This window comes from Camelus dromedarius, chromosome 5 (assembly GCF_036321535.1).
Source record: "Camelus dromedarius isolate mCamDro1 chromosome 5, mCamDro1.pat, whole genome shotgun sequence".
Classification (NCBI taxonomy): domain Eukaryota; kingdom Metazoa; phylum Chordata; class Mammalia; order Artiodactyla; family Camelidae; genus Camelus; species Camelus dromedarius.
The window spans coordinates 91,310,632-91,328,721 of NC_087440.1; the positions used below are offsets into that span (position 1 = coordinate 91,310,632).

Consider the following 18,090-nt stretch of genomic DNA (forward strand, 5'->3'; position numbering starts at 1 on the left):
ACTGCTGTGTCTCGCTTTGTGACCCCGGACAAGTCACCTGGGTGACCTTGGGAAGGCCAGCCGGGCGGCATCACCGAGATGGACCGGGCGGCGGGGGAAGGTTTGGGTGTGCGCCCTCTCCTCTACAGCACTAGAGGGCGCCAAGAGACCGCTCTGGTCCTTAGGGGTGCTTCCCCTCCCGTCCCCCAACCGCGCCCAGCGGGGGCTCAAGCCACCAGGATCTGGTTTGGGTTCCAGCCTCACCCCGAGGCTCACTAGACAAGGAACCGAGCTCGGATAGGGGCTGGATGCTGGGACGAGCTTCATCAGAAGGTGTCCTGTAGCCCCCTGAGCGATAGGTGGGTGGGGTCCCGCGCTGGCGACGGAATGACACTGCCAGGTTAAAGCAGCTGGAAAGTCAGAATCCAAAATGTGCCCCGTGGACCAGCCACCGCCAGCACCCCGTTCCCGGGTGGAAGGCATTGGTTTCCAGCCGTTAACCAAGCACCTACGTTGGGCCAGGCCCTGCTGGTCTGGGAATGAGCCCATGGAATGAATGAATGAATGAATGGGCGAGCCCAGGGTGGCATTTCCAAGAAGAAGAGGCAGATTCCAGGCACAGAGCCTGAAAGCGCTGGGCCAGCCGGGCTTCCGCCACGGGCTTGGTGCGGCCCACGGTTGGGAGTGGGAGAGGAAGAGAGAGGATGAGGGTGAGAATGAGCTCCTAACTCAGACGTGAGGGGTCCTCCAGGGCAGTACTTTAAAGAGAGGGGTGGGGAATGGACATGTAGACAGTTCATCACCAATTTCTCATAAAATATAGGTGGCCCAGCAGCCACTGTGATCCCCATCAACTTAGAACGAATCCTCCCTCCTGCACCCACAGCCCACAGCCAAGTGAAAGCAGATTCTACTGTGGATGGGAGAAAGCTGATGCCAACCAAAGCAAGGGATGAGAGAGGCCAGGTGTGGGTGGAGGACCTCCGCCCCTACCAGATACAGCTTGGGGCATGATGGGAGGCAGGGGCAGGAAGCCAAGGGGACATCTCACAAAAATATCTCCTTCCCTTTCAGCCCTGGCGCAGTCCAGCCCCCAGAATAAGGAATTTAGAGTGCTTGGCACTCTGTGTACAGTAAGCACTCAATCAGCGTTGACTATTCTTCTATGTATTTATTAAACACAGCAAACATCTTTAGAAAACAGAAATGCAAGCACTTTTGATCAATGTGTGGATCTTTGAGGACTGATTGTTCAAATTCTTCTGATTTCCATCCTCTCAGAAATAACAAGCACTTTACATTTTAAGCCTATAATACAGGGCTGCAAATCCAGAGCCTGCTGCTCTGTTGCTCTGGCTTGGGGCCAGGCTGCAGATGTCTGAGTCCCTTGGATGTCTGAGTGACTGCATCTCTGAACCAGTGCTGACTCACGGTGCAGGCTGCAAGCAGCCCTCTCCATCTGCCAGGTCGCTGCTGGGTTTCTGGGTTTCAAGCGGTGTGTGGTCAATTCAGAGTTCAGTAACCTGCACCTAGTTAGTGGAAGATGGATTTTCTCCCATTCCATACCGGTTCCTATGCTAAAGGACACAGCAAGGGGGCAGCCCTTAGCAGAGTGCCTGGTATAGAGCGAACTTTCAGTGTTAGTTGTTGTTGGCGTTACTATTATTCATTACCATTATGATCATAGTACAAACGCATTGCAGTTGCTTTATATTTTTCCCAGAAGGTTATTTAGATCTGTAATGGGCATACAATATAAGAGTGGAGGGCAGGAGGTTGGGATATTAATCTACCCCCTCTGCCATGAGCTTCTTAAAGACAAGAATCATCTGATTAGTTTCCAGGTCCCAGCGGCTCCTGGGGGTTGGCACCAGGTAATTGAGCAAGAATAGGCATACTGTATGTTTCGCAGTTTTCCAAAGATGATTTGGGGAAATCAAATCATCCCATCATAATTCCACCAATCAGGGCTCAGCTCTCTGTGTACTTTGATATAAAAATATCACGTTTGGCTTCCCTGCCTCCACTCAACTTAAGCAAGTTATGAGTTTGAACTTTTAAAGACAATTAATGCTACTTATAAGAAACTACCATTTCTAAGTCAAGAATGTGGGCAACCTGGATTCTGGCCTTTATGTCATTGCTGTGTCAGGGAGGAGGTCCGGGCTGATGGGAGCTGGGGCAGACTCGGCGGGCAGGCATCCCAGTCCCTGCCTTGTGTGGACTCAGGTACTGAGGCCCCAGGGATGACAGCGCCAGCCCCGGCTGCTAGCGGAGCATCACTGTTCTAGTGGATGTGCTCACGTAGGTCTCCCTCTTGATCCTAACAGCATCCTGGCGGGAATTATTTTGCCATTTGCAGCCAGGACTCACAACAGCTTCACCCCACCGTTCAGGTGTCATCTCCTGGCTTCCTTTACATTGCTCCTGCCTCACTGCCTTTGTAGAATCTGGTTTCTCTGCTGGGAACGTTCCCTCCCCACCTCCCTCTCTCCAGCCTAGCAATGTGACACTGCCCCCATCTCCTCCCCCTCTGAAAAACATCCTCACTCTCCCTATGTATGCCTAATGACAAGCAAGACTGTATACACACGTCGTAGTCATTCGTTCGTTCAAGGAAAGAACGCAGGTTAAGTGCTTAGAACGATGACAGACAAGCTAAGTGCTTAAAAAACCTTAGCTCTGGCCATTAATAACACCATTCATTCAGTATTTACAGTGGCTCAGCCTCTGTGCTGTTTGCGAGGCCACAGCAGTGAGCAGGACAGACATAGTCCCTGACCACTCCTCACCCACCCGCCCGCCAAGTCCATGTTCAGGGATAGAGGTGCTTGAGGCGCAAAGCCCACCTTCAGGGCTTGAGGCGCGGAGACGGCGGGGCCCCGCCCAGCCCTGGGACTACGAGTCCCAGAAGGCTGCGCGGCGTCATTTGGGGCTCCTGTGCGCACGCGCGACGTCGTGACGCCAGGCCCGCGAGTGGCCGCCAGTGGCTGCGGCGAGGGGCGGGCGGGCGGCCCGGGGGCGGGGCGGGTCCGGCGGGCGGCGGCCTTTAGGGCGGAGCCGGAGCTCGCTCGCCTCAGTCGGCCGCGGGCTAGCGGACGGTCTGCTTGCGGCGCCCGTTTCTCTCGTGCGTGCGCTCGCTCGCTCTCTCTCGCGCCCAGTCGCGGCCGCCTTCTCAGCGCTGCCTGCGGGCCCCTGCGCGGCGCCATGTCGGAGCCCGGGGGCGGCGGCGGCGAGGATGGCTCGGCCGGCCTGGAGGTGTCGGCCGTGCAGAACGTGGCCGACGTGTCGGTGCTGCAGAAGCACCTGCGCAAGCTAGTGCCGCTGCTGCTGGAGGACGGCGGCGAGGCCCCGGCCGCGCTCGAGGCGGCGCTGGAGGAGAAGAGCGCCCTGGAGCAGATGCGCAAGTTCCTCTCGGACCCGCAGGTCCACACGGTGCTGGTGGAGCGCTCCACGCTCAAAGGTGCGGGCCGGGTTGGGGCGCCCCCGGGTGGGTCCCAGCGGCCACCGACTCGCTCCCGCCACACCCCCTGCGCCGGCGCCCCGGGGCCCCCTTCCGGGTCGCGGGGCGGGAGGAGGGCGCCCTGGCTCGCCGGCGCCCGCAACAATGGGAGCGCTTTGTCTGCTCGGGCCTCAAGATGGCCGAGCTGGGTGGAGACAGCGTCTCCGGGTGAGCGCGGGCGGAGGCCGCATCCCGGCCTCCAATGTCACATGAGCTGTTCGGTTTCGGTTTGTGTCCAGGCGAGACGGATCTCGGGAGGGATGTGTCAGGGGGAGGCCCCGGCGGGTCGGAGCCGAGGGGACTGCTGGCCGGCGGCATCCCGGCCCCTGCCTGGTGCGGACCCGGATGCCGAGGCCCCAGAAGTGACAGCGCCAGCCCTGGCTGCGAGCGGGGCATCGGTGTTCCGGGGGGTTAGCCCACACGGACGGTCTGCTTGCGGTCCGGCTCTCCGTCCCCACCGCTTCCATGCCGGGAGGTGTATCTGCCCATCCACCCGCGAGGAAACGGGCTCTGGTGAAGTGACTGGCCCAAGGTCACACCAGCTAATCCTACTCCCTAGACTAGCCTCAGCTTCTCAGTTTCCAGTCTGCCGCTTGTTTTCACGGATCACACGTTGTATTTGTGTAATCCCGAGATGACCATAAAGATGACCCAGTGATACCTGAGTCGGCCTTACGGATTTGAAAAGAAGAGAGATTCCGGTTAGGCACCTAGCGAAGGGAGGGGGCAAAAGGTTTACATATTCCAGTAGTCTCCTCAAATAGCGACCTCCAAAAAGCAAGGCTAGATTCCTCTTGAGAGTGGAGCTTGCCTTCAGAGAGGGTTTCGCCTTGATGCTCTCAAACGTTTTGTAGCCGATGGTGAGCAAGTTTGACTGGGCATGAATGGGTGTGGCATCGTCCATCCGGGAACCCAAGGATGATGTCCAAGTAGATGCAGACTTAGTACCAAGGACTGGGCATTGCCTGAAAGTGTTCCCCAACCAGCTTCTTACAATCTCAAAAAGCTGTATGGTCTGTCAGTAAGAGAATTTCAGCTATATGTCTGTCCTGTCCCACGTCCCTCCCCCCCCCCCCCCCCCCCCGCCATGTTTCAGGTACTTTGTTTCTTTCACAGGCTTTCCTTACTCAGGAGATGCTTCATTGCAGCACTGGTTTCTGCAGGAGGGGTGTAGGGTCAGAGAGTGTGAAAGTGTTTTTCCTAGACCCACATGGAATGTTCAAAGCAAATAAGCCATTCAGGCATATTTAGAGTATTAATGTTGTTTAGGGTTTTCTTTTATGTTGGGGTTGTTTTCACACATGGAAACCACTACTGTTTACAGAATTTTTTAACTCTTGCTTTTTTCCCAAAAAAGTATGTAGAAAATTATACAGATAAAATTAAAGTCACCTGGGATCCTTTGTCCCAGATATGACCACTGTCAGCGTTTTGGTGTCTGTCTCCTTGGTCATTTTCAATGAATATATGTTATTTTATTTAAAATATATTTTAATCTGCATTGTTACAGTGTTTCAAGTAGCTTGACCTTAGCTATTTCATGACCTCATTTTCACTGCAAGTTGGTGTTTTGAAATGAATGATTTCTATCTTGAGTCTCAATTTCTTTCTGTGGAAAACACTAAGTTTTGTTCTTTGCTTCTAGAGCAAATTCACTTTTCTCCAACATCTTAAAATTGAACTTTGCTAAAATCATTGGAGGGGGATCCTGTTTCTGTCAAATGCTTTCTGGTGCAGGTCATCTCTTTTCCTGGTGGGTCCATTTTCTCCTTTCAGCACAGCGAATGCCTGGGCATCCAGATCTTGGCTCCATAATGACTTGCACTTTTGAACATTGACTAAGGAATGAGATTGTCTAAAATTGAAATCCTGTCTCATTCCTATATTTTTAAAAATCCTGGAAATATTTCTAGTAATTCAACCTGTCTGTAACTTATTTTTCGCTTACAAAAATCTGAGGAAAAGGTATATTATCCCATCAGTCTTATTAGCATCCTGGCTACGCTAGTGTAATTCAGGTATACGCATAGACCCAGGTCACTTAGTAGGAGAGCTGTCTGTCTTCCAGGTGGTTTTTATGAATTAGCATTGCCATTTGCACATGTAATCAAATATGAACATCCAGTAGTTATTTACAGTGGGAAAAATAGGCTCGCATTATAATATGGAAAACAAATCTGAACAGTTTAAACAGAATAAAGACCACCACCAAGAATGGAGTCATGTAATTTATCTAATGAAAAGGAAAAATTACTGTTACGTTATCTTCCCCATTTTTTATGTAAAGAATTTTACAAACACATGTAATTGAATGTAAAAGCTTTTTTAAAAAAAAAACTTGGGGTAATTAGATTTTTTTAAATAATAATAATAATAATAATAATAATAATTATTATTATTATTATTATTATTATTATTATTATTATTATTATTTTAATGGCAGTACTGAGGATTGAACCCAGGGTCTCACGCGTGCTAAGCATGCGCTCTACCACTGAGCTTACCCTGCCCCCGAGAAACATTTTTTAATATGAAAGTCTGTCTATTTTATCTATTTTTAACTGCTCCAGCTAGCTATAAACTTTTTTTGTTTAAGTGCAGCATTCCTTAAAGTGTGGAATAAATGTTGTGAATTTAACAATTTATTTTGATAGCGAAGAATTGGAGAGTTGGTAGGAAAGGAAATGTTAAATCTCATTTTAAGAAGAGAATTCTCCTTTCTAAAATTCCTGGCGTGTAAAAAATTGTTTCCTCATAATACTTCTAAAAGTATGACCAGATGTGTGGTCATTACCTAATAGGCATTTTACAATGTTAGTGATGTTTTTGGAGCACTTTTAAGCCAAAATGCATTTTTGGTTGTGTTTCATCCCAGTGAGAAGTTGGGTGGTAAAGGTAGGAACAGGTAAGGATGCTCCGGTTTGCAGCTGGTGGAGCTGGCGGTTCCCGGGCTCGTCAGTGTCCAAGCTGGGAACAGGTGGTGTGGGGCTTGGGGGGGGGGTTCCACTCGGCTGTCTTATCCTTGGAACTTTGTCTGTAAGACCGAATATAGTGGCTTCTTTAGCCAATACTTATCCTAAACTAGGAATTCTAGTCTTTCCCGAGGTGCATGATTTAGGAGTTTTACGTCTGTCCTCTTCATCAGTGCAGAGATGGCTTAGGACTGGAATGTGAAAGGTAGTGCTTATAGGACTCAACTCCCAGAGGTGTAGCGGTGTAGAGAGCTTTATGAGGAATGTTTTTGTGGAGTTTTAAAAGTTATTTTTCTGAGGACTTAATTCCCCTAAAAGATGAAGACATGCAGTAGATTAATGACTAAGAAGTATTAATTTTGGGCCTATACTTAGATCTCAGACTGGTTAATGAAGTGATCAGTAAATTAACAGGAAGCATTTCCTGTGGCACCAGACTGTCTCAGAGCACTGGGCCAGGAGTCCATCAGCCTGGGTCCCTCCTGTCCTGTGCTGTCACGCTGTAGGCGGGGGCCCTTACACCCTTTGTGGGACAGGCCAGTGGGCAGCAAGATGAGTCTGATGCAGCAAGTGTAGTGTAGCGTAGTGAGCAAAGTGCACGTACTGGAAAGGGAAGACAGTCATCACTTCTTTTTAAAAAGTTAAGATGGATGGACTTTTTGTCTGGCAACATTATAGGGAATCAGGCTGAGAGGGGTGGAAGAGATTTAGTCCGGCCTCCTCTGTCGTGAGTGAGGAAACTGAAACCCCAGGGTTTTAAGACCCACTTGGGAAAAAGATGTTTTAAGGAGCATCCTGGAACCCAGAAACTAATTTCTCTGTTCAGTTCCTTGGTATCCATTAAAACAGGCGTGTTTGTTTTCATTTACTTCATGTCAGTTATTTCCTTTGAATTAGTGTTAACCTTAAAAAGCATTGTCTTTAGTCCCTTAGGCATTACTAACTTGCTAGTTTTTTCACTTCTTTATTTCTCTTTTTTTCTGGAAACTTCACAATGGAAGCATCACATGAGGTTTGACCCTCCTTTCATATTCCCATCAATGTTACAGATGGAAGTCTTCAGATTGAAGAGTAAACTAAAGACTTTCTCACCATGCTCTCAGCTTTGTGCCAGAGCAGGGAGGGGTGGTGGCAGAGAAGCCGCAGCCCCTCAGAAGCAGGACCAAAGGGTGGGTGGATGTCGAGGTGACGGGAGAAAGCACCAGAGATGGGAGAGGAGAAAAACTAAAGCAACCATGTGAGAAAAAAAGAGAAAGATGTGTGGTAGTGACCAGCCAAAATATTGTGGTATTAGTAGGTCTGGATTTTAAAAGGAAAAGAAGATGAAAGATAAAGAGAGCCAGGAACACATAACAAGTAATTTGGCCAAGAAAATGCCTGGATTGGTTGGTTTGCTAGCCCGAGAAGAGACTTGCCCTGTGTCAGAAGGTTAGGGGGAAGGTGAGTGACCCGGGGCGCAGGGAGCTGCAGCCTCGCCTGGCCCCCTTCCCATTGCCCGCCCCGCAGGCTCTGGAAACCTGCCTGTCTGCCTGTTAAGGTAGTTGAATGTGCATCTGTTATTTCATAAAACGAGGCATATTGTTCTCAGAATTCACAGTGTAATGATACAAGTCACTCGTGGTTTGAAATACACTAAACTAGTCTTTCAACAGAAGTGCTCACAGACTAGTGCTAAATGACATTTTGAACATCTCTAGGAGTTCAGTAAACTCTGAGAAGTTAGCCCAGGAAACGTGCACAGAGGTGAGGTGTGGTAGTGCGGCTTGCAGCAGGGGAGCTGGCGAGGCGGGCGAGCTCTCCGTGCCGTTCTCTGAGTGCGTTAGCGAGCAGCATGGCACCTGCCTGCCGTGTGTTACTTGGTAACTTCAGCATCACTAGGGGACTGGTTCAGATTCTACTGCAGGGGGTCTCTATTACCTGATAAAACATGCAGATTGTGTTTGTATATAAGCTTCTAACTATACCAGGATTAATACCCTCTCTGTTAACATTGGACTGTCAAGTGTCTTTCCTCCTTCGAACAATTTTTTGAAAATATTTCTGCAGAAGTAGAATTACTGTTATTTGAAAGATGTAACAACTTACAAAGAGGCAAGAAAGTTTAAATTATTTGGCAGTGTATAAAACAATGTCATAGTTTTTTCACAATGGGAATCAGATACGCAGACTTCATTTGATCTTTGTATTTGTGGAGAATAGCACTGAACAACTAACCTAAAATGTAGTCTATGGCTGATTAATAATGACTTCCATAAGTAATTGTCATTGAAAGAAGTTAAAATTTGCCAAAGCAGTTGCATCTGCCATTTGCGTCTCCCTGTGTGAGGATTATGTCACTGGGTGTGCCTCCCGAGCCGGCAGCGTTCTGCTGCATTGCGGTGCTGTTCCTCGTGCGGGCGGGGCATTCACAGCAGTCCCGGGTCGGCAGTGACTCATTGCTTGGCGTGGTGCCCTGTTCCTTTAACCCTGTTAGGACCTGCTGGTGTCCAGTCGGCATGTGTAATTTTATTTATACAGCTGATGACTCTTCATCCGGGAGGAAGAAGTGATTCAAAGTTAACATGCCACGTTCTTAGTTATGTCAGGACTTTCCTTTGGGGATTATAGAATGCTACTTTTATTTTCTATATGTTGTTTGGGTGTTATTTTAATGATGTATGTTTTATATAAATCATAAAACATTAGGGAACGTTCCAAAAATTGAAGGAAAAAATACTTCATAATCCCACCGCCCCAACAGCTATTTTAGTTTGGCGGTATTTCCTTATACTCTTCGTCTTTGTGCTTGTATTTTACAGATTTCAATTATGTTTAGTTGGTTTCAGGCAGTATGGTTTATTCTCTCTTGTGGTGTATCCGCATTTCAGTAGTTGGAAAGCTCAATTGGTTGGGGATTTTCTGAGGCAGTTAGTAATTTTTTAAAAACAGCTAGGAAGTACCTGGCATACTAGAATGTTCTGCCACTCCTCTCCTTCCTAAAATTATACTGAAAACAATATTTTGGAGGAGTTACTGTCTTCTTCATAACTATACTAATATTTTATGCTCTTATAATCTTAGTGTGAATTTTGTATTTATCTCATCTTAAAACTAATGAAGCAAATCACTTTTGCTCAGACCCTGTACACCCAGATTTCATAGTTTTTAGCACTTACAGAATCCTGACAGACCACCTAATTTAAGATCCCACTCCCTCCTCTGCTGCCCGTTTTACATTTTGTGAATTTGAACCCGGGAGAAATAAAAATGACTTTCCCAAGATCAGTTTGCTAAGTCTACCACCTTTGCTTTTGCACCACGACTGAGAAGTGCAGGTGCACCACACTTACCAGGTTGCTCATCCTTAAACAGTCCGTTTTGCTAATGCAGTTGTTTCATGCAGTATGTCATCACAAAGATAACGCAGCTGGAGCTTGTCAGTACAGATCTAGAGGTTTGGATTGCTTCCCATTTTTACAACTTTTTATATTAATCTTTGCATTTTGATTTTTAACTGTTAAGAAATTTCATTCACATGCATCTTGAGCCGCCTTACTGCGAGGTTCCAGTCAGCTCTTCAAAATGCCTGCCGTGCATGTTTGTTGAGGGGAAGCCTTGCCCTGTGAGAGCTCATGGTCGGGGAGAAGGATGCATTCGTAAGTCAGCCGTGGAGCAGGCTCTGAAAAGTGCTGCAAGAGCAGAGGGAAGGCCAGGTGGATGCCTCTCAGGGACCGTGGGGATGTTTCTTGATAGCAGTTTTCTTTTTTTTAATTTTATTATTATTTTTTAAAATATATTTTTATTGACGTATAGACAGTTTATAGTGCTTTGTCAGTTTCTGGTGCACAGCACAATGCTCCAGTCATATAGGAACATGTGTGTATTCGTTTTCATATTCTCTTTTCATCATAAGTTACTACAAGATACTGAATATCGTTCCCTGTGCTATACAGGATGAACTTGTTGTTTATCTATTTTATACATATTAGTTATTATCTGCAAATCTCGAACTCCCAGTTTATCCCTTCCCACCCTCTTTCCCTCTGGTAACCATAAGTTTGTTTTCCATGTCTGTGAGTCTGTTTCTGTTTTGTAAATAAGTTCGTTTGTCTTTTTTTTTTTTTTTTTTTTTTTTAAGATTCCACATATGAGTGATACCATATGGTATTGCCCTTTCTCTTTCTGGCTTACTTCACTTCGAATGACTGTCTCTTGGTCCATCCATGTTGCTGCAAATGGCATTATTTTATTCTTTTTATGGCTGAGTAGTATTCCATTATATAAATATACCATATCTTCTCTAGCCAGTCATCTGTCGATAGACATTTAGGTTGTTTCCATGTCTTGGCTGTTGTAAATAGTGCTGATAGCAGTTTTCTTGATGAGGGTTTTCTGAGGGATGGGGGGCCTAATGAGGGAAGAGGACAGACTGTGTACTGGTGAGGACCCTGGGTTTGGAATCAGACTTCTGCATTCTCCCTTGTCCCTTTCCAGCCACATGTCTGAGGACAGTTTACTTACATTCCTTGCTTGGGAAACAAGGATAGTAATAGTCGTGCCGTCCCCCAGAGAGATGCTGTGAGGGTTGAATGTCTCATGCACCTAAAGGAATGCCCGTCACATAAAAAGTATTGAGTAAACAACTGGGCAGGAGGCCCTGGGGTGTGGGGGTGGAAAGTGACTTCTGTGCTTGGAGCACTGAGGCTGAGACTGCTGGGATGGGGTGGGAAGAATTTGGCCATAGGGAACAGCACCTAGCACCACCTGGGGCCGGGCCGTGCTCTCCGCATCAGCTCAGTTCATCCTTCCAACAAGCGAGGCGTGCCAGTGCGTCCCCAGTATACAGACAGGGGACCAGAGGTGCAGAGAAGTTAACTGCCTTGCCCAGGATCACACAGCAAATAAGTGCCTGGGTCAGCAGTTGGGAAAACTGGATAGAAGGGAAGTGAGGTGGAGCCAAGTCATGGAGGGGTTTACACGTCGGGTTGGGGTGGGTGAGGCTAATCATGCTCTAAGCAGTTGATAGATTAAAAATTGGAATATTGACGTGAATTTGACAGAATATTTATTATGATTTGTAGAGGATGTTGGCGATGAAGGAGAAGAAGAAAAAGAATTCATTTCCTATAACATCAACATAGACATTCATTATGGAGTTAAGTCCAACAGGTGAGTAGTATGAATATACCATTGTTTTGGGTTATAAACTTGTAAGAGTTAAGTGTGAATCCTGATCGACTCAGACAAAGACACTAAGAAAACACTCAAAGGATTTCTGCTTTTTCAGTTCCTTATCTTTAATTTTACTTATTCAAATTAAGAGGATTTCCAAGTTAATATAAAATCTAAAGTATTTTAATTTAATTGCCGTATCATGGCATCATCCATTTTAGGTTTGAGCCATAATATATTAAACATATCTAGTAATACTCCCAGATCACGTCTGAATTTTCATGATGATAAATAGCTAGTCAGCCTTTGGGTGTAAGTTTGGTTCTCCTTAGGATGAATCCCTAAAGATAGTATTACTGGTTCAGATGTGATGCACCGTTAAAGTCTTCAGTGCATGTTACCAGATTTCCCACCTTCTCAAATGGTGGTGCCAATTTATACTCCAGTAAACATATCTCAATTTAAATATGTAAATGTTTAATTTATTCTGCGTTGGCTTTTTAAACTTTTTTATTTTGAGTAATTTCAAGCCTACAAGAGTTGCATGGGTAGCATGTAGAACTCCCAGACAACGGTTAACGTTCACCACGTTTGCATTGTTTTTTTCCTGAACCATCTGAGAGTTAGTTATGGACAACCTGCCGCTTTATCCCCAAATACTTCACAGCATTTGCTGAGAACAAGGACATTCTCAGTACAGTTTTCAAATCCCAGGAACACTGCTGCAGGATTATGCTCTAGACACTGTACGTATTTGTATTTTCTCAGTAATGCCCCTTACAGTAATTCTCCCATGATGCAGAATCCAATTCTGTGCCTTTCTTTCTGTGTCTTTGATGACATTGACATTTTTGGTAAGTGCAGACCAGTGGTTTGATGGAACACGCCTCCTCTGGGTCCAGCTGATGTTTCTCCCTGGTCACATTCAGGTTGTACCTTTTTGGCAGGAGTGCTGTTGTGACTGTGTTCCTTCTCAGCGTGTCTCATCAGGAAGCGTCATTGACTTTTTAGAATAATATGAAGTATTATTTGTAAAATACACATACACAATGTGGGAACTGGAAAATTCAAATGTTAATTCTCTTGAAGCTGTTAATTCAGCCACCTTTGAGCACCAGTTATGTATAAGATCCAGCAGTAGGTATGCAAAGAAATAAAACATAGTTCTTGTTCCCAAGAAAGATACGGTCTTTTGGGAGGAAGAATGGCAGATACACAACTAACTGTAACACTTGCAAAATCTTAGAGGTGCAAAAATACCAGGAAACACAGACTAGAGAGATTACTTCTGGTTCAGGAAGATCCTGGGGAAGACGTAATGCTGGAGCTGGGGTTTGAGGGTTACTTGGAATTTCAGCAGATGAGTAGAGGTTTCTTAAGCAACTACACAGAAGCACATGATGTTTATAGAATGACATGTGTAGTTTAAACGGTGAGGAAGGGGTGCATAGCAGGAGATGAAGCTGGAACGGTTGGTTTGGGTCAGGCTCTAGGAACCTGGAGTGTTCTCTTGTCACTTTAACCTCTGGGTGACTTTAGTCAAGCCGATGTATGATTTAGTGCCATAAATAAATGGGACAGATTAATATCAGATCAGATTTAGGTTCATCAGAGCTTGTAACTTGTAGCTGCTTAAAGGGGTTGGTTTTAGTGATGGCAGGATCATGAACTCAACCCGCATATGAAACAGATGAACTTGGCTTGGTTTCACAGTCACATGCTATAACCTTAACTTTGATTCAGAAGTTCTCACACAAGTGAGTAAAGAAAGAGAAGCAATATTTTTCACCATTAGAAAAGCAATTTTGTCTATTCTTTATTTATTTTGTTTGTTTTTGGAGTGGGGTAGGTAATTAGGTTTATTTATTTATTTTAATGGAGGTACTGGGGATTGAACCGAGGACCTATTGCATGCTGAGCACACACTACCACTGAGCTATACCCACCCGCCAAGTCTATTCTTAATGTGATTTTAAAATTAAAACATTCAGATGAATTTAATTTATAGGCAACACAGAGAAGGCTACAGTTATTAAGACTGATTAGGAATGAGACTCTGTTCTAATTTCTTCTTTTCCTTTCTTTCAGCTTGGCATTCATTAAACGAACTCCAGTAATTGATGCGGACAAACCAGTATCTTCTCAACTCCGAGTCCTCACGCTCAGTGAAGACTCACCGTACGAAACCTTGCATTCTTTCATTAGCAACGCAGTGGCTCCTTTTTTTAAGTCCTATATCAGAGAGTCTGGCAAGGCAGACAGGTAAAAACTGTTTTTCCTTCATTAGTTTGAATGTCATATTTTACTTACACAAGGCACTGTGGAAGATGATGTAAAATTCCAGAATTGGGAGTGCAGATCTCGTAAACCAAGAGGATATAAATCTGTTGCATTAATAAAACATGTATTATTAATACCTGACAGACCTGAAATAATGGAGTCTCTTTGGAGAACAATAGTGCACGGAAGTCTGAGGTATTTCCTGTCTTTTTAGGGATGGTGATAAAATGGCTCCTTCGGTTGAAAAAAAAATTGCAGAACTTGAAATGGGACTCCTTCACTTGCAGCAGAATATTGAAATTCCAGAAATCAGCCTGCCAATTCATCCAATTATTACAAATGTTGCAAAACAATGTTATGAACATGGAGAAAAGCCCAAAGTTACAGACTTTGGAGATAAGGTTGAAGACCCAACTTTTCTCAATCAGTTACAATCTGGAGTTAACCGCTGGATCCGAGAAATTCAGAAAGTAAGAGCACAGTGTTGGGAGTATCATGTGAAATGCTTTCCTCTTTAGTATCTGTGAGAAAACTGCTCCGAGTTTTATCAGCAAGGTGAATTCTGTGCCGACCGGTAGCAGTGCCTCCTGTCGGCCCTGGGAACGCACAGGGGAGGACTAACGCTGGCCCAGGTGGAGCAGCCAGCGGGCAGCATGTTTAACATCAACCCTGAGAGGGCGCTGATCTCTGCTGTGGTCTCAGGCCTTTGATTTCAAATTAAACCGCTTACAATACAAGGAAGGAACTCTGCGTGAAATGTACAGCTAGATTGTAATGCATATGTTTAGTTAATGATGCTTTTTCTACTTTTGTTTAAATGATGAATACTTCTGAATGTTACTTTATATTTAAGGTGACCAAACTCGACCGAGATCCTGCTTCAGGAACTGCCTTACAGGAAATTAGTTTTTGGCTAAACTTGGAACGTGCATTATACCGCATCCAGGAGAAGCGAGAGAGCCCGGAAGTCCTCCTGACTCTGGATATCTTGAAACACGGCAAGCGTTTCCACGCCACCGTCAGTTTTGACACTGACACAGGTAAAAACGAGGGCTTACAATCTGATCAGTAGTTCTGGATCTGGGTTTTGTGAGGTCTTATTGATAACGTAGATGAAAATTAATAGTTGCACCCTCTTTCCTGACTATTTCCTCCCTCTCTTCTTTCCCCCAGCAATAGGCAATGAAAACGATGTTCCCACATACCTCCCACTTCCCTCCGGGGTTTGAGCACGTAAGCCCGTTTCTTGGCACGAGTGCAGGGAGCCCTGGGAGTTACCCTCCGTTTCTCATTTGCTTAGTTCCGTGAGCAGGCTGGGCTGTACTTTCTTAGTGTAAAGTCAGGTGTGCTTCTGACAACCCAGGCAGAAAGATGGTTTACATTAAGCAGAAGTTCCTTGCCCACAGGGCTGTGGATGGAGAGCTGGTCAGTACGTTCTCTTCCTCTGTTTACCTGCCCCTTCCTGTTCTCTGCTCTCCTCCCCGTTCTGAAGAGAGGGGAGACAAATTTATTTTTCTGAATGGGCAGCAGTGTGAGTGATGGTGAATGAGCACGTAACAGGGCCACAGATGTTGGAATGACTGAGCCTGGTAGACGCTCGTCCACAACTGTGTGCCCATGAGAGACCTGTTAGGATAGGCTGTTAGGACTGCAGTGGTTATCATGTCCTTTCCTTCCCTCCACAAAAGGTTGTGGTGCCACATTTTAAACATTAGAGGAAGTTCTGGGTAGAAATCTTCCACTTTGATCACACTACATACGTTCACTAAGATTTGGGCGTTCACTGATACTGAAATAGATACCTTGAATTTTTTTTAAAAAATACCTCTGAAACCTTTCTTTCTTTCCTAATACATTTTTATTTCAGTCTTATGCCAGAGGAAGTTAAAAAAAAAAAAGACTTGGATCCAGGTTCTTCATTGATTCCATGTCCATAACATACTACCCTAACTTGAGCCATGGGTATAGAATTTAAATTTCAGTGTTCTTAAGGATGATAAAATTCTAGTTTTTGAAACTTAATTGTTATTTCTAAGACATTTTAATAATATAAAATATATATAAAAATATAAAAGCAAAAAAAGATGAAATCTATGGGGCTACCACTCACAACCTTATAGTGTAAATGTGGTGGCTGATAATTCTTAAAAAAGCAAAAATGAGACCACACTGGAATCATCTTGTTAACAATATATTTTTTTCAAGTAGCACAACTTGTGTCATGAAATCTTTTGCAACATCAAAGTGTTTCTTTGTGAGGATATATTTTAGCTTACTTCACCACCATTAAGCTTATAAGGAATATTCTTTTCCTTTTTTTTTTTTTTAATTGAGGTATAACTGACATAACATAATATTATAGTTGTTTTACTTGATATGAAAACCATTAACTGTCTCTGTTAATCTAGGTCTGAAACAGGCTTTGGAAACGGTGAATGACTACAACCCTCTGATGAAAGATTTTCCTCTGAATGATTTGCTGTCTGCCACTGAGCTGGACAAAATAAGGCAGGCGCTTGTTGCAATTTTCACCCATTTGAGAAAGATCCGAAACACGAAGTACCCCATTCAGAGGGCGCTGCGCCTGGTGGAGGCAATTTCAAGAGACTTGAGCTCTCAGCTGCTCAAAGTGCTGGGCACACGGAAGCTGATGCACGTGGCGTACGAGGAGTCTGAGAAGGTAAGTTGCAGGAGCCCGAGACTCAGCCTCAGGGCGCCGAGGCGGGGACGTGCCTTACTAATGAGCTTCCTTTGTTAAATTACATCCTAGGTTATGGTCGCATGCTTTGAAGTTTTCCAGACTTGGGACGATGAGTATGAGAAACTTCAGGTGTTGTTGAGAGACATTGTCAAAAGGAAAAGGGAAGAAAATCTGAAGATGGTGTGGCGAATCAACCCTGCTCACAGGAAGCTTCAGGCGCGCCTGGACCAGATGAGAAAGTTTAGACGCCAGCACGAGCAGCTGAGAGCTGTCATCGTCAGGGTCCTGAGGCCACAGGTGTGTTCACATTCTGAAAATTCATGCTTGCACTCTTTTAATGACCGCCTCTTTCTCTGTTTTTAGAAGTAACTGCTTGTTTCTATTTTAAACTGTTGAGTGCTTCTTTAGCTCCGTTTCCATCGTGCCACTGTCACCTTTAAGGTCTAGTGATTCTGTGTCATGGTGTTTCAGTCCAGATCGTCAATATTCTTCATCCGTTCATCCCTACCCCAAATTGCCTGGACCCTAGAGCCAGACTTCACGGCTTTAAATCCTAGTCCCACTGGTGAACTGGCTGTGTGACTGACCGGGGCACATTCTTTAACCTTTTCCCCGGACTCCTCGTCTGCAAAATGTGGGTAGTAATTGCGTACGCCTGAGATAAAAGAATTAAATGACTCCTTTCTTTGTTCCTGATTTTTTTTCTCTTCTTAGTTCACCTCTCTTCTTCACCAGTGCTTTTCTTACTTTAAAAAATCCAGTCCAGAAATGGAAAGTGGCTTGATGTACATGTAGGTAGAGGACCTGATACGTGGATAAACATGTATGATAAAGCCAGTATCTGGCCAGTGTTAGTTGGCTGAGTGTTAATTACAGGCTCTGGCTGGGGTTATAAGTCTTTCAAGCCTCCTGTAGTTAGAAAATTTTGTAATAAAATGTTAGGTGAGTTGGGAGTGGGGGGGTCCTGTCTAGAAGTCATGCCCTCCGGGGAAGGTTCATTCACTGACTAGGAGCACCTGCCGTACAGGGTGGAGTGGACTGTGAACAGGGCGTCCTCAGCATCTTACTCTGCGGTTCTAAGTTATGTGTACACGTGTGCGTGTGTGGGTTTCAGGGTTAACCCTTTATTGTATGAGAGACTTGATGAGGGCTGATTCCTTCTAGCCTGGAGTGTCTCAACCCTTTTTACCATGTCCCCCTTCTCAGATACCTTTGTTTTAAAAGAACGTTACTTTCTTTTTGTTTGTAAACCGTGTGGTGCACATCCTTTATATCAGTAAAATTTATGATAAACTTGTGTGTGCATGCATACGCCTCAGAATGGTTTAACTGGAGGGCTTAGTCAGGTCACATCTAATGTAATTATTGGTAGGCTTGGATTCAGAGCTGCCACGTGCTCTTGGCTTTCCACGGGTCTCATTTTTGTTTCTCTGTTCCTGTACTGCCGCCGTTTGTGTTATTTTTAGTACGTCATTTTAATTCTCCTATAGACTTGTAGCTGTTAT

The 18,090-nt window shown here is 45.1% G+C and overlaps 1 protein-coding gene across 1 annotated transcript in view; it reads left to right on the top strand.

Annotated features, from left to right (window-relative positions):
• The first annotated feature begins 3,058 nt into the window (after positions 1-3,058).
• Positions 3,059-18,090, top strand: part of DYNC1H1 (dynein cytoplasmic 1 heavy chain 1) — a 61,293-nt gene continuing 46,261 nt past the window's right edge. Inside the window, exons 1-7 of the mRNA XM_031454326.2 lie at positions 3,059-3,442; positions 11,514-11,601; positions 13,693-13,866; positions 14,099-14,354; positions 14,738-14,924; positions 16,293-16,564; positions 16,655-16,882. Coding sequence (XP_031310186.2) covers positions 3,187-3,442; positions 11,514-11,601; positions 13,693-13,866; positions 14,099-14,354; positions 14,738-14,924; positions 16,293-16,564; positions 16,655-16,882 — 1,461 coding nt within the window. The 5' untranslated portion in view covers positions 3,059-3,186. The remainder of the gene's footprint in view (positions 3,443-11,513; positions 11,602-13,692; positions 13,867-14,098; positions 14,355-14,737; positions 14,925-16,292; positions 16,565-16,654; positions 16,883-18,090) is intronic.